This window comes from Pteronotus mesoamericanus, unplaced genomic scaffold (genome assembly GCF_021234165.1).
Source record: "Pteronotus mesoamericanus isolate MK-2021 breed Mesoamerican mustached bat unplaced genomic scaffold, CSHL_Meso_final contig_101, whole genome shotgun sequence".
Taxonomy (NCBI): Eukaryota; Metazoa; Chordata; class Mammalia; order Chiroptera; family Mormoopidae; genus Pteronotus; species Pteronotus mesoamericanus.
In genome coordinates, this window is record NW_026555001.1 from 17,559,639 (window position 1) to 17,573,848 (window position 14,210).

At 55.0% G+C, this 14,210-nt stretch overlaps 1 protein-coding gene across 1 annotated transcript; it reads right to left on the reverse strand.

Moving 5' to 3' along the window:
- Positions 1-1,341: 1,341 nt before the first annotated feature.
- MFSD2B (MFSD2 lysolipid transporter B, sphingolipid) lies at positions 1,342-12,613 on the reverse strand. Its single transcript, XM_054566410.1, has 14 exons — positions 12,527-12,613; positions 9,019-9,144; positions 7,804-7,928; positions 7,117-7,240; positions 6,718-6,796; positions 6,497-6,630; positions 5,064-5,154; positions 4,824-4,945; positions 4,304-4,387; positions 3,917-3,997; positions 3,589-3,698; positions 3,071-3,214; positions 2,495-2,671; positions 1,342-1,366 (listed from the first exon to the last, which is right to left on the reverse strand). The coding sequence occupies exons 1-14, from the start codon at positions 12,611-12,613 to the stop codon at positions 1,342-1,344; spliced, it is 1,509 nt and encodes a 502-aa protein (XP_054422385.1).
- Positions 12,614-14,210: the final 1,597 nt, after the last annotated feature.

A 14,210-nucleotide genomic window follows, 5' to 3' on the forward strand; every position in this document is an offset into this window, starting at 1 on the left:
AGGAAGACACTCAGGAGGGCCAGTCTGCACCTCTTGGTCTCCCCTTTAGGTGTCTCGACTTCTGGAGGAGGAGTTGCTGGGCACAGTCCCAGCCACTCTGTAAGCCCAGCCCACAGGAGCCACTGCAGCCTGCTACTCTAGAGTCTCAACTGTCTGTCTCTTCCAAAGGAAAGAAGGAACCCTGTCTCACATGGTGTCTCCAGTCTGAGGAAATGCAGAGTTGGGGACACAGCGAGGTTCAGTGACATAAGGCACCCTCCCTTCCCTCTTTGGGGTGAGAGTTTCCCAGCAGGGAGGATGATCACGGGCTGGCGCCATCACATTTTATAGACTCAGTAGAAGATAAGCCCTTTAATTTGTTTTTTAAAAAATATTTATATTATAGAGCAGTGGAAGAGAGGAAAGGGAGAAAAACATCAATGTACAAGATAAACATTGATTGGCTGCCTCCTGCACGCCCCCAAGTGGGGATCTGGCCTGCAACCCAGGCATGTGCCCCGACCAGGAATCAGACCAACAACCTTTTGGTCCGCAGGCTGGTGCTCAATCTACTGAGCCACACCAGCCAAGGCTAATTTGGGCTTTTTTTCTGAAAAAAATTAAACCTTGGTGGATCTTTCTTCCCCAGATACAGCCTCTAGAAGGCTGTGGTCCCTATACTTTTTATAACATAAAAGTTCAGAAAAATATTTCCACAAAAATAAGTTCCTAAAAATAATTGATCTTTGGTGGCTCGATATCCATCTGTGTCCACCTCTAGTGTCATCAACCTGTCTGAACAAAGGGAAAAGTGCTCGGTCTTCTCCCCCCCCCCCACCATCCCCATTTGTGCTCCCTGGGGTCTGTTGGCCTCACTGCATCTGTGTCTCCTAACTGAACATCCCCAGCATATCCATCTGCTCCCACACTGCCCATTCCTGGGGTGTCTGTCACTCTCTCTGTCACGTGTCCACTGGAGATGGCGGGAACAAGAGGGCTGTCCCTGTGTCCTGTCACAGCAGGTTGGGCCAGGTGTTCCCAGGGGGAGTCTGCAGGCCAGGCCGGTGAGGGCTTGTTTTCTTCAGGACAAGCTGCTATTGGGATGCTTTCCAGGTCAAATGTCGCCCGCGGCTGGGTGGTCAGGGGCACAGGTTTATCTGAAGTGCTCTGTGATCAACGGGCAAGAAATGACAGGTGGAACCCAGGCCAGTCCCTTCTGGAGAGGTCATTGGAGACTCCACGTCCCAGGGAAAAGGTCATGTGTAAGCTGCGTGGGAGCGGTTATAAATGACCGAGAGAAGGGGGGACTTCGAGCCCAGAGGATGCTGCCTCCTGCTGTTCCAGCTCTCGAAGTCTCAGGCTTCATGCCAGGCTGTAACTGGTCCTCCTGTAGGGAGGGAAGGAAGCCAGAGGGTGAGGGAGGGGCGGGGCCGTTGCCCTGCCACAGGCCCTGGTGGGAGTGTCAGTGGCTGTTCCCTGTCTCCCTAGCAAGCCCTCCCTTCCACCACCCTGTGAACAGAGCCACAAGCCTGTTTCCCCAAGTCCCGTCAAGCAGTTCCCCACCCGTGTGTCGCTCCCTGAGTGTAACGCACGGCGCCAGCGCTGTTCAGCTGGAGCCTGCGACCGGCCACATCGAGCAGTGAGGGCCTGGTGATGATGTACTTTTGCTTCCCCTGTGCAGTCCTCTGCGTGCATATGTGCTCATATTTGTTAAATGCATGAGCATCTGCAAAAACATGGACATGTGCTCGTGAAAGCCTGCGGGACCGTGTTGTCGCTGCATGCCTGCTGCGGCCTCACTCTGTGCTGGGCTCCTAGGACGTAAGAATGAGTCAACGCAGCTCTAGCCTTCCAGGCCCTCACAGTCTACTGGGGAAGCCAGACAGTGAGCAGATGGCCCCGGCAGCAGACTCCACGCTCTGGGAGCAGGAGGGACAGGCTCAGCGAGCTGTCAGCGCGGCCTGGAGGGGGAGGAGTGGAAGATGATGGGTCCCCAGTTCCGGCTCCCAGGCTCGAGGGTAGTGGAGCCGATTGGGACAAAAAGGTGAATTCCATTTGGGGCTCACTAAGACCGATAGCCGTGGTTGTGGGACATCAGGAGGCGATGTCCAAATGAGAGCCAGACGTGTAGGTCTGGAACTGGAAGGGAGTATGGGGGTGTAGGGTGGAGAGGGGGACAGCTATGGGAGTCACCAAGCTCAAGAGGTTCTCCAGGGCAAGCAAGCAGATGAGGTGCCTGGGATTATGGAGAGCGAAAGGAACCGGTGGACAAGGACGCCCTCCCCTGCCACCATCCAGCAGGTTATCAAAGGAAGGAGAGACTGGGCGGGGTGACCAGGGTAGCAGCAGAAAATCCAGAAGATGGCGTCACTGAAGCTAAGGCAAGAGTCTCCAAAGGCGGGACCGTTCAGGGTGTGAGTCCTGCCTGGAGACCCTCGGACTGAGACACACGCCCGTGTGCCTCCCTGGGTGTGGGTGGGCCTGCTGTGTGTACCCGTGTGTGGGGGGTGCCCACCTCCGAAGGCTCAGCTGGCGGGAGGCGTCCTGGCTTGGCACCTTTGGTGTGGGGCTGACCATGAGGATGCAAAGGCCGGTGAGGATCATGCAGGTGGGCACAGCACCGATGAGGACCTTGAGGGTCACCACCACCTGCTCCGTCTGCTTGCAGGCTCCCGCCACGTACCCCGCAAACCTGGGGAACAGTCCCAGGCATCTAGCTCAGACCTTCCCAAGCCTGGCTCCCTGGGGGAGCGGTCCCAGTTCCCCACCTCCACACCACCCTGAAACTGGGATCCATTTCTTGGCCAGATCAGCCTACCCATCGTAGACGGGAGTGTTGAGGGAATGGGCTGGTCAGGGAGGAGTTCAGAGAGAACTGAGAATGGGGGGGGGGGGCTGAGGCTTCAGATGGGGTAACGCCTCAAGAAAGGCCCCTTTCAGTCACATTCCCAGTGGAACCTGGGGCAGGTGATTCCCCCACATTCTCCAAAGACTAGAGCATGCTCCCCTGGCTGGCTGGGGTGGGGGACCCTGCCCTCCTCCTGCCCCACTAGTCCTTGTGCCTCGGGCGCAGCCCGACTCTGGGACTCACTCCAGACTGAGCGTGGAGATGCCCAGGGCCCCTGCGCCCGAAAGCTTAGTGAAGAAGACATAGGAGGAGTAGAAGATGGTCTCCATGCCTGGGCCGTGCTGGTGCTGCAGCTGGAAGTCGTCCACCACGTCTGGAAGCATGGACCTGCGGGGGAGGGGGCTGCAGTGTTATCCCTTTTATCCCCTTGGCAGCCACCAACCAGCAAACTCTCTGGGTACAGAGACCAAGTCAGAGTCATCCCTGAGTCTCCGCTGCCCAAGACCAGAACCGGCCCACAGAGAGCCACGCAATATGTGTGCCTGTATTCCACCGCCCCGCCCCCGCCCTTCCTGCTGTCTGGTGCCCTTAAGGAGGGCTCCGGGACAGAGCTGAGGGCCTCCATCCCCTGCGAATGGGGGCGCAGCTCCCGAGCACAGGCTGGGCGCCAGGGGCCTGGGCCAGCAGGTTGACACACAGTGGGGCAGACCCATGAGGAAGGACCTGAAGCTCCCACATTCCCTTCCCCTCGCCCAGCCTACCAGGGTAGCAGCAGCGACACGGCGATGCTCATGCCAGATACCAAGGCCACAACATACGCCACGGGTGCTGTGGGCACAACAGCCAACAGGATTGCAAAAGGCACCATCACCTGGGGAGACAGACACACTCGCTGCTCCCTCTACCTGTCCCCGCTTGCTCTTTCCTGCACTTGCTCACCGGTTGTTACCAATGACTCTGTGCCTGGTCCTGTGCCGGGCACTGAAGACGCAAGTGACTACAGATCTGCTGGGCCGGCCCCCGGGAGGCTCAGGCCCCAAGGCCGACCTCCGCCAGCCCAGCCCAAGCCTTGCTTCCTGCCCCACTCACACAGATCCCGAAGGCTGACATCCTCTTCCCAAATCGCTGTAGAACCCACTCCCACAGTGGGGTGCTCAGGACAGCCGAGACCTGTGAGCCGACAGAAGCGTCACAGCCCGGCCGAGCTGCCAGCGCCCCTGCCCAGGTTCTCCAAGCCCTGGCCTTTAGGTGGGATGCCCAACCTCGACCTTGACCCCTGCTTAGAACCAGAGGCTATGAACTTTATGAACCTGGCCCCAATTCCACCCACTGCTGGGAGGCGGGGGACTAAGACCGCAGCTGAGTCCAGCATGTTGACCCCCAGAACTCTGGCCACACATGTCATGTCAAGGACCATACATGTCCCCAGCTCAGGCTCCCAAGTAACCTTGGCCCTGTCACCCCGGGTCCTCTCACCAGGATAGTTAGCACCAGGCTCTGGACGTGGTCATGTAGCCGGGAGGCATGTGTACAGAACAGGACCAGGTAGCTCTGCTCCACCTGAGGAGGTTGACAGGAAGTGGCTGTGTACAGGGACTTGGCAGGACCTCAGAAGTCAAGAGCAAGTCCTGGGTCTCCATTCTGGCCTCCCTTTTGGGACCTTGAACTCTGGTTGCTGCCGCCACCCTGCAGTCCCTGCCCCCACAAGGGATGCTTATCCCTGACCATTGCTAGTCTACCCTGGCCCTTGCACAACGAAAGCTGAGCGAACTTTGCCACCCCAGACTCTTCTTCCCTGGCCCTCCTCAATCCCACCAGCTCTATCAAGATCTCTCTCCTCCCAGCATCAGGCTCTCTGAGCCATGTGCCAGCCCCTGGTCACTCCCTGTTAAAACTCAAGCCTCATCCCCCAGTGAGGACAAGAGGCTGAACCTGAACTCATGCAAGTTCAGCATGGCTGGAGGCGAGCCAGTGGGGACTGGCCTGGCCAGAGTACCTGAATGGCTGCTGAGATGAACAGGAAGGAGATCACCAGCTTCAGGTAGGGCGGGTGCCGGACAGTGAGGCCCAGCCCAGCCAGGAAGCCCATGCCCTGGCTGGAGGCTGGGGCAGAGGGGTCTGCAACACAGGAAGGCGGTGTCTCAACTGGGCAGAGTTCCAAACCAAAACCTGTGTCCAGGGAGAGCCCTGCCCCCAGCTGCTTTCTGCTTCCCACATCCTGCCTCCACCTCTGTACCTGGTCTCTCCTTCACCCCCAGGTGGAGGAAACCACTGCAAACAGGATAAGTCACAGCAACCACGGCGGCTGCAACGGAGTAGAGACAAGTCTGTGGAACAGGACAGAACTGGGATGGGGGTGATGTCCCCAACCCGTAGAGGTGAGGACATGCAGGGGCAGGGCAGGAGTGCCTCCCAGTGGGAGCAGAGAGACCCTCAGCCCAAGTCCAACAATACTGGGGACTCCTCCTGTGTCCCCATGATGGTCCCCCTGTGCCGCTGCCTGCATCCGTGCCACCCGGGCTCCAAGGCTCCGAGGGCCCGAGTTCTCTCTCTCTCCCCCTGCCCCCCTCTCGCATTGATTAAAACAAATATTCGTTGTTGCTGATTTCTATATGCTGGACCCGGAGGTTACAGTGATGAATAAGTGACACCTGTGCATCCACACGAGGGGCTTGGAGTGTAGGAGAAAGACAGGTCCAGGAGCAGGAAGTTACCGTGTGATCCACAGTGACGCAGATAAATGTAAGAAGGGAGAGCGAGCGAGCGAGTGAGTGCGAGCACGCTACCTGTCATATACAGACATGCATGGGAGCAAGTCGCCCAATTCCAGGTGGAGGCTGCCTCTGGGCAGGGAGCAGAGAGGGAGGGGGGCAGGGATGGGTCCTGCACAACAGCACAGGGCCCCGCGTTCAGGGCCCTGCCCTTGGGGGTTAACACTCTGCTGCCACTGTCTTGAAATTCTAGGTGATTTTATCTGTGAATTTGTGTTTTGTAAGTGAAATCGAGGAAACTACCAAGAGGCACCTGAACACTGTTGAACTTCTGGGGGTGGGTTCTCAGCCTCTCGCCCCCTGCTTCTTGGCACCAGGCCGGTCCTGGCCTCCGCCGCCCCCCACTCAAGGCCGCTGCCACCCTGGGCTCCAGCCCCACGCAGAGGCAGACGGGGAAGGGAGGAAGCTTGTGGAGGCAGAGGCCAGCACGGGCAGTGCATGCAAAGGGGTTTGTCTCGAAACATGGGCAGGACTTGGTAATAGGATGGAGTGGAGGGTCAGGAGAAAGGGAGGAGTACAGGGTGATGCCTAGGATTCTGGGGGACGGCGGTGCCATTTGCCTAAGGGGAAGAGATGAACTTGATGGCTGAAATAGATGCATGCCCCCACGGGTGAAGAGGGGCCTGCTTTGAGGGGACCCGTTGCTGCCGGTTTCCCTTCTCCTTTCACACGTGGGGTGGGGGTGGGGGGTGATTAGGGCCGGATGGGAGAGGTCACAGCGGGGGCTTTACCCGGAGCTCTGCAGGGACATCAAACCCTCCTACCGCTGGATTCCCCGCCTCTTCTCTGGGGTCTGCCTTCGCCCCTCCAGATGGCCTACCCGAGGTGCTTAGAAGGCACCCAGGTGGCACTGAAGCGGGTCTAGTGGGAAGGGGGATGCGTCCGCGTGGGCACTCACTGCGCTGGGGGAGACGGTGACCGGCCCCAGGAGCTCGATGTCGTCCTCGCACCTGTGGGGACTGTGGGCGCCGGACACGACGAGTCCGTGGACTGTGGCTCCCATCAGCGTCCCCGCCATCTCCATGGTCATCCCTGGGACATGGTGGGCGCTAAGGTGACCCAGCTCGCGCCGGGCCCCTGGCAGCTGCAGCCCCGCTCCCTCCCGGCACAGGCACTCACGATAGGCGGTGGCTGAGTCCCGCTCCCGGGGGCTGGGGGTCAGGAGCATGGTGAGTGCCGTGTAGGGCACCTGGAAGAACTGGGGGGCGGAGTTCAGAGGGCCCCCCTCAGCCCAGACAGCCAGAGTGGAAGACCTATCCCAGCCCAGCCGTGGGCCAGGCTGGCAGTCCCCACAGGTCCCCTCAAGCCAGGAGTCAAGAGCTGAGGGGCAGGAGGGGGCACCCAGCTGGGAGCCCTGTGGGCGGGCAGAGCTAAAGGTAATGGCCAGGCACTGGTGAGCCGGTGCAAGTGGTGGGACCCTCCTGAACACTTGCCCCCGGCCCGGACACTTCAGAGTGGCCACTGCCCAGCGATTGGATTCCAGGGGTCCAGGCCCAGGAAGGGGGGCCACCTGCTTACCGTGGCCAGGGCCTGGAATAGGCAGTAGAAGGTCATGTACCAAAGTCCTCGAAGGCTGGTGAAGGGGGGCAGGAACCAGAGGAAGAAGTAGGCCAAGGCGATGAAGGGTGTGCAGCCCAGCACCCTGCGGGGACACAGTGGAGGTAGAATGGCCACAGCACCAGGACCGGGGCCACAGATGGGCGGGCCTGGAGCAAGCTCACCCTTCTGGGCGTGAGCAAGACTTGGTGGGAGCTGTGGACGTGGAGGGCTAATGGAGCATGGAAGTAGCCAGGGGTCGCAGCTGGGACTCTGGCTAGGGCAGGAGCTTGGTGCTTGGTGGTACCATTCCTTGTAACAAGGATCCTGGGGCACAAGAGTTGTACTTGCCCTGTGAGACCATCCATGGTCTCCGGCCCACTCTGGCCACGCAGAGACCTCCGGGCCAGGCCTGGGAGCCTTGGAGGCTTGGTCCAGCCCAGAGCCATCTGGTGAGGGAAAGTCTCTGAGGATGTCTCTGAACTCCTGCCTGACTCAGTTGGACCCAGTCTGGTACTGTCACCTACAGCTGGTCCCATCGCCTGTGTCTCTTTTTGTCCTCTAACCATCCATAGGGCTGTGACAAACACTAAGAAGCAGGGCTGTGACAAACACAGTGACCTCAGGCTATGAGTGGCGCCAGACCTTAAGGACTATGGGGCTGCTCACCAGGGCATGAGTCGGCCAGACCCTGTCCTCCTGCTTCTGTTGATGAGGAACCCAGCCACTGGGTCAGCAGCTGCCCCCGACACCTTCCCTCCAAACAGGACAAGTGACACCTGGGCAGCGGGGATCTGCAACGGACAGGGGAGGAGAGAGCCAAGGGCTGGCAGAGTTGGAGAGGTTGTCCCAGGAGGGTGAGCTGGCCACCTGGCGGGGGCCAGAGGCCGGGGGTGAAGGTCCCCCTCGGTCCTCCTCCCAAGGACTCTGATCTCAAAGGCTCTCAGGGCACATCTGCACTAGTGAAGAAAGGGGTGGGGGAGGGAGCTGACGGCCACACCCTGGCACAGTGCCACTGCTACTCATGCCCAGTCCCTTCTGGAGAAGACACAAGGGACCCTCATCTGAGGTGGCCCAGTGCAAGACGGCTGCAGCCAGGTTGACAGTCACAGACGTTTTGTCTCATGATGAAAATGTTTTATTGATTTTCTGATTACAGAAATGATAAGACTCACTATAAAAACATTCCAACAGTACAGAAAAATATTGAGCAAAGCTCGTCTGAAATCCCGCCATCATGAGACAACTTTCAGAAGCATTTTGGTGATCATCCTTTCATGCATGTATGTACATTTGCAATTTATAATCTTATATAAAAACAACCATATCGGTGTCATTTAAAAAATCATTAATACCTTACTAATATTTTCTTTTTAGCTTACTCTCTAGCCTCCACCATTCCTTCATAGAGCCAACATGACCAGCCTGGTGTGATTTTCTGTACATTTTCTCCATGCTCATTTTTAATCATGTACTGACTCATACACAAATACTATACCCAAGTACATACATGTGTGGGGCATGCCTTTGTTTTACTAAAATGGGATCATTTTACATACTCTCCTCTAAAACTAACTTTTCCCACTTGACAGAGCATCATGGAAATCCCTCCAAATCAACCAGTGTAGGCCTAACACATTCTTTCAATGGCTACATAATTGTCCATTATATGGAGCTAGTACAAGTCAATACCCAGCTGCTTCTACATTGTTGGGTATTCACATTGCTTCCCATTTTCCACTACAAACAGGCTGCAATAAACAGCCTTGAGGCGGTTGCCCTCAACAGCTTAGGTCAAAAGTCCTGAGAAGGATGGTGGGGGTGGAAGGACCAGAGGCCAAGGAAGATGTCAATAGGGGGTCCTGGGCTGATGCTCACACTTACCTGTGCCACATCTAGCAGGAAGAGCTGCAGGTAAAAGGCAGTGGCGCTGGAGGCCACCTGGTTGGGGACCCCGCCGATGCCATAGCACAACTTCGTACAGAATGAGAGGCGACCAGCTCTGCTGTCCTGGGGGAGACATAGGAGCTGAGCCCACCCTCACAGACACACAGCAGCTCCCCACACCCCCCCGGCTTCCGTCAGCATCCTGAAGTCCCTAGGTCTTGAGGCTTTCCCTGCAAACTCTCAGTCCTAATTTGCCCCAAATCATCTTAAAGGGAAGTGAGACAGAAAAAAAAATCCTAAAACATGACCTCTAAGCTTTTCCACGGGGAAGTTCTTCCCTATATTTCCCCTCAGTGCTTCCTGCTTCAGTGTTTCCTGAGTCAGCAAGCCTGAGCGAGCTAGGGGTCAGGGGACCCCCGACTTCGCCACCATGTCCCTGTGTGACCTTGAATAACCACGTTCTCCCTCTAAGCCTTCGACTGGAAAAGTCCTGCCAACCTCACAGGGTTGGGTTTTCATTTTTAAGATTTTTTAAAAATTTGTTCTTAGAGGGGAAGGAACATCAATAGGTCGCCTCTGGTAAGTGCCCTGGGAGGAACGTAGCCAGGGACCTTCTGCTTTTGGGCTGACACCCAAGCACCCGAGCCCCACCGGGGAGGCCTTCACAGGGCCCTTTCCATGAGCAAATGGGGCAGTGGCTCCGGGAGCAGGTTGTTCAACGTTCAGGACTTTCCTGGCCAGTTGCTGAATGACTAGCAGCCTGAAACCAGCCACGGTGAGACTTGACACCACTGAAATCAGCAAACGTTACAAATCAGAGGCTGCCCTCTCCCCACCCCCAACCCCTGAGAGACTGTTTAGCAGCCCGCCACTGAAATGAAGCAATGTTTATGATCCCAAACGTATGTGCATGTATACATATCTCACAAGCCCTAAGCTACCCAGTGGATTCCAGGTTCATATATTTGACTGCCTACCCACTACCCTGTGTGGTTGACTAAGGCATTTCAGCTCAGCATGGTCACAGCTTGATTTCCATCCCATTGTTTCAACCAACTCCTAACTCTGTTGTCCCCCTTGCATTAAGTGACCCCAGTGTCCACTCAGCAGCTCAGGCCGCAGACCTGGCCGTCACCCTTGCTTCCCCTTTCCCAGTCCCCCGGTCTAATCTGTGCATGGGAACCTCCTAAGTGGCTCCCCTGCTTCTGCCCTCAGCCCCTACTCTCCATTGTCCACCCAGCAGCCAAAGAGATCTTTTCTGAACAACTAGATTGTGTCTCCTCTCTGCCTGAAACCCTCCCACAGCTTGCCAGGAAACTCTGAGTAAAGCTCCAAGTCCTGCCCTGGCTGGGTAGCTTAGTTGGTTAGTGTTGTCCCAGTACACCAAGGCTCCAGGTTCAATACCCGGGCAGGGCACATATGCAAATCAAGCAACGACTGCATAAATAAGTGGAACAGCAAGTCAGTGTTTCTCTTTCCCCTTCTCCCTCTTTCTTCCTCTCTCTAAAAATCAAAAACAAACAAAAAAGCCTCCAAGTCCTCACCATACAGCCTACAACAGCCCACCCAGCCCATCCCCATCCTGTTTCCCACCTCTCAGATAGTTCTTCTCAACCACGCGATCCTCATTCCTATTCCTCAAAATGACCAAGTCTATTGCTACCTCAGGGCCTTTGCACTTCCCAATCCTTCTGTCTGAGAGGCTCTTCCTCCAATCCTTGCAGAGCTGACTCCTTGTCCTTCAAGTTGAAGCCTAAATGTTTTCTCCTCAGAGTGGCCTTCCCTGGCCACCGTAGTCTCTTTTTCAATTGTGCTTACTAACTGATATGCTCTTATTTATTTCCTGCCTCTCTTCATCAAAATATGTATTCTCTGAGAGCACGACCTACTCACCACCACGTGTCCCCAGTGCCTAGGAACAATGCTTGATATATACTAATGTTCGGTACATAGTTGTTGAAAGAATAAGTGCCATGAAGACACCATGTAAAGTGCCCTTTCTCTGAAAGATGCTGGGAGTTCTTCATTCTCATCTTTGCTTGGGGATGGGTCGGGGAGTGGGGAGGACTGTGGCTTCACCCCTTTTGGTATCTTGCAGGACACCCAGATGGTCTCTTTTGAAGGGAAGGGCTTTCCAGATAAGAGTTTATCATATCCTTTGCACACTCTTCCTACCCACAGAAGAAAACCATACACGAAGCAGGATGTGGTCTCCTTTTCAGACATGGGGTGAACATTATTTTAACTTCTAGAAAACTTTTAAAAAAAGGCAGAATCCACCAGGATAGCCCTCCTGCACCAACCTATAATTGGATTCTTGTTTCCCCCTAAATATGCCTAGCAAGTTTCTGGCACACAGAAGGCACTTGAAAGATAGAGGGGGAAAAAAATCCAGCTAAACCTAGGTCTATGATATGATCTTGGAATCTTGATGGTTTTATGTACTTGAATCATAAGCCATTCACACTTAGCTGAGCACAAGTTTTAGCATTAGACACACTTGGATTCAAATTCCGCGTTTGCCATTTTCAACTGTGTGACCCCGGACAAGCTACTTGATGTGGCTGCCTCAGTTTCCTCACATGTTAAATGGAGATACTACAGCCTCATAGGGTTGTTAAGAGAATTAAATGCTGGTGGCGCTTCATTGGCAATGTTAGTTTTCCCTCTTGCAATTCATTCATCTCACCCTGAATTTCTAAATTGCACTGGAAAACGAGGGTCCTCAGGGAGCCTCTGTATTGAAATTTCTTTCTTGGGGGCCACAGTCCTTTGCTCTGAGGTGCCTGAGCAGCGGAGGCATCGGAAATCGAGGGGGTGGCCAAGTGAAGCCACAGACAATGCGGGCGTGCGCTTGGAGCAGGCGTGGATTTTACATTCAGCAACACGACCTCCAACAGGCCCACCCTTGTGGCGTGAGTCCCAGCACCATCACCCCTAGGATCCCACCTGCCCTCTAACACCACTCTGGGGCCTGGTGGCCAGGAAGGACATCTCTGGAAGACAGTCTCCCAAAGGACAGCCTGGCGCCTGGACAAGACCAGGGTTTGAGAAGGCGGCTGAGCCCGCACGCCGGCCGGGGGCTGGGGAAGGAAGGCTGCCTTCGCCAGGCACAACTGCAGGGTCTACCGGGGAGATCTGGAGGCTGGCGGCGGAGGGCCCTGGAACGGGAATCGGGAGACCGGAGCCAGGCCCTGGTCCTGCCTGACTAGTTGAGGAATCCAGCCAGTTGCTCACTTGCCCGGGACTCAGTTTCTCATGCCCTTGTTCTCTTTGGGGCTCGCGAGTATCCTCAGCCTCTGGACTCTCAGGTGTCAAGCCCCACTAGGGGCAGTTCAGGCGGAGGACCCGGCAAGGTTGCCCCCGGCCGGACACAGGGCTGCGATCAGGCTCCCTCAAGGTGCCTGGGACCCCTCTGTCCCTGCCCGCACACTCCCCTCTCCGTCGGGCTACTCCTAGCTCCCCTGTGGCGCCTTTGAGGGGGAGGGGCGGGTGTTGCGCTCACCGAGCCGGGCTCCAGGCTGTGCGCTTCCCGTTGGGGCTCGGGCACCTCGTCTGCAGGGGCCTGGGTCCCTCCAGCGGACGCCGCCATCGCACGCAGCTGCGGCACCCGCGCCCGGGGCCCCCTTGTCATCTGCCCGCTGAGAGGGCGGCTCCCTGGCCCAGAGGGCGCGTCTGGGGGTGGGCCGCTGCAAAGGCGAGAACCGGGAAGCTGTGAAGGTTTCTTTTCCCCAAAGGGAAAAATACCTAGAGCTCAAATTCACTGGGGGAGAGACCGGTAAGTCCCTGGGGAGTGGGAACCAGTGCAGTTCCCGCGCTACACTGAATCCTTCTGGGTGAAAAGTCTGCAGATCAGTTTATTTGAAAAACAAAGCAACAGAATTGACTTGCTTGGATTAAGATTATGGCTGAATAGGCTTGCAAACTGCTAAAACTGGCATCCGACGCCCGCAATATACATTTTCCAGCCTCCTACGGAGCATGGGCGTGGCCCCCTAAGTTCTGGGCAGGAATCAAAAGCAGATTGATGTGTTCAATTTCCCAGGAAGGTCCTTAAAGAGGCGTTCCATCAGACACGAAACTTACATGGAAAATATATCATTGCCCTAAATCTAAAGGCTAAAACTAGAAAACTCTTGGAAGAAACCAGCAGCAAATCTTCACAGTCATGGGTTACACGACTGTTGTTCACAAAGGAGACCACAAGACCAAAGGGACTACATCGAGAGGGAAAACTTTGTGCTGCAAGCCAACTAACAAGTCAAAAGACAACTCACGAAGTGGAATATTTGCAAACCAGAAGGACTTCTATTGGACAAAATAAAGAGCTCTTCCAACTCAATAATAAGACAACCGAATTTAGAAATGGGCAAAGGGTTTCAATAGATATTTCCCCAAATATAGACATAAGAAAATGCTGTCATTAGGAAAATATAAAGCTTCAAGATACCACTCCAGATGGATGGCTATACTTAAAAAGACAGACAACAAGTGTTAGGGAGGATGTGAAGGAATCATACATTACTGCTGGTGCGCATGTAAAGTAGGGCACTTTGGAAAACTGGCAGTTCTTCAAAAAATTAAACATGGAATTAGCATATGACCCAGCAATACCACTCCTAAGTATATATTCTAGAGAAACAAAAACATGTTCACACAAAAAGTGAAACAAAAATGTTCATAGCAACATTATTTATGACAACCCCAAATGTGGAAACCCAAATACCCATCAGTTGACAGATAAGCAAGGGTGGTAGGTATTTCCATACGATGACTATTACTCAACAATAAAAAGGACATGGATAAAACTTGAAAACATGAAGTGAAAAGACAGTAGCCCTGGCTGAGGTGGGTCAGGTGGTTACGCATCTTCCCACAAACTGAGACGTGGAGGGTTCAATTCCCTGTCAGGGCACATGCCTGGGTTGTGAGTTTGGTCCCCTCTTGGGGGGCTGGAGCTTATGCCAGAGGCAACGGTTCAATGTTTCTTTCCTTCTTTTTCTTTTTCCCTTCCCCTCTCTCTAGAAGCAATATAAGAAAACAATTCTTTTAATAAATAAATAAAAAAGACAAGACTCTAGTCACAGAAGACCACACGTTGTGTGATTCTCCTCAGCTGAAATGTCCAGAATAGGTACATCTATAAGTAGATCGCAGATTTGTGGTTGGTGGTTGCCTGGAACTGGGGG

What these genes read in the sequence shown, in the direction of transcription:
- MFSD2B (XM_054566410.1), bottom strand. Translation starts at nt 12,613, where the DNA reads ATGGCGGCGTCCGCTGGAGGGACCCAGGCCCCTGCAGACGAGGTGCCC. An exon ending in GGACTCAGCCACCGCCTATC is followed by an intron (nt 6,631 to 6,717) that starts GTGAGTGCCTGT and finishes ACCATGTCCCAG; the next exon opens with GGATGACCATGGAGATGGCG. An exon ending in GGGGGTGAAGGAGAGACCAG is followed by an intron (nt 4,946 to 5,063) that starts GTACAGAGGTGG and finishes CCTGTGTTGCAG; the next exon opens with ACCCCTCTGCCCCAGCCTCC.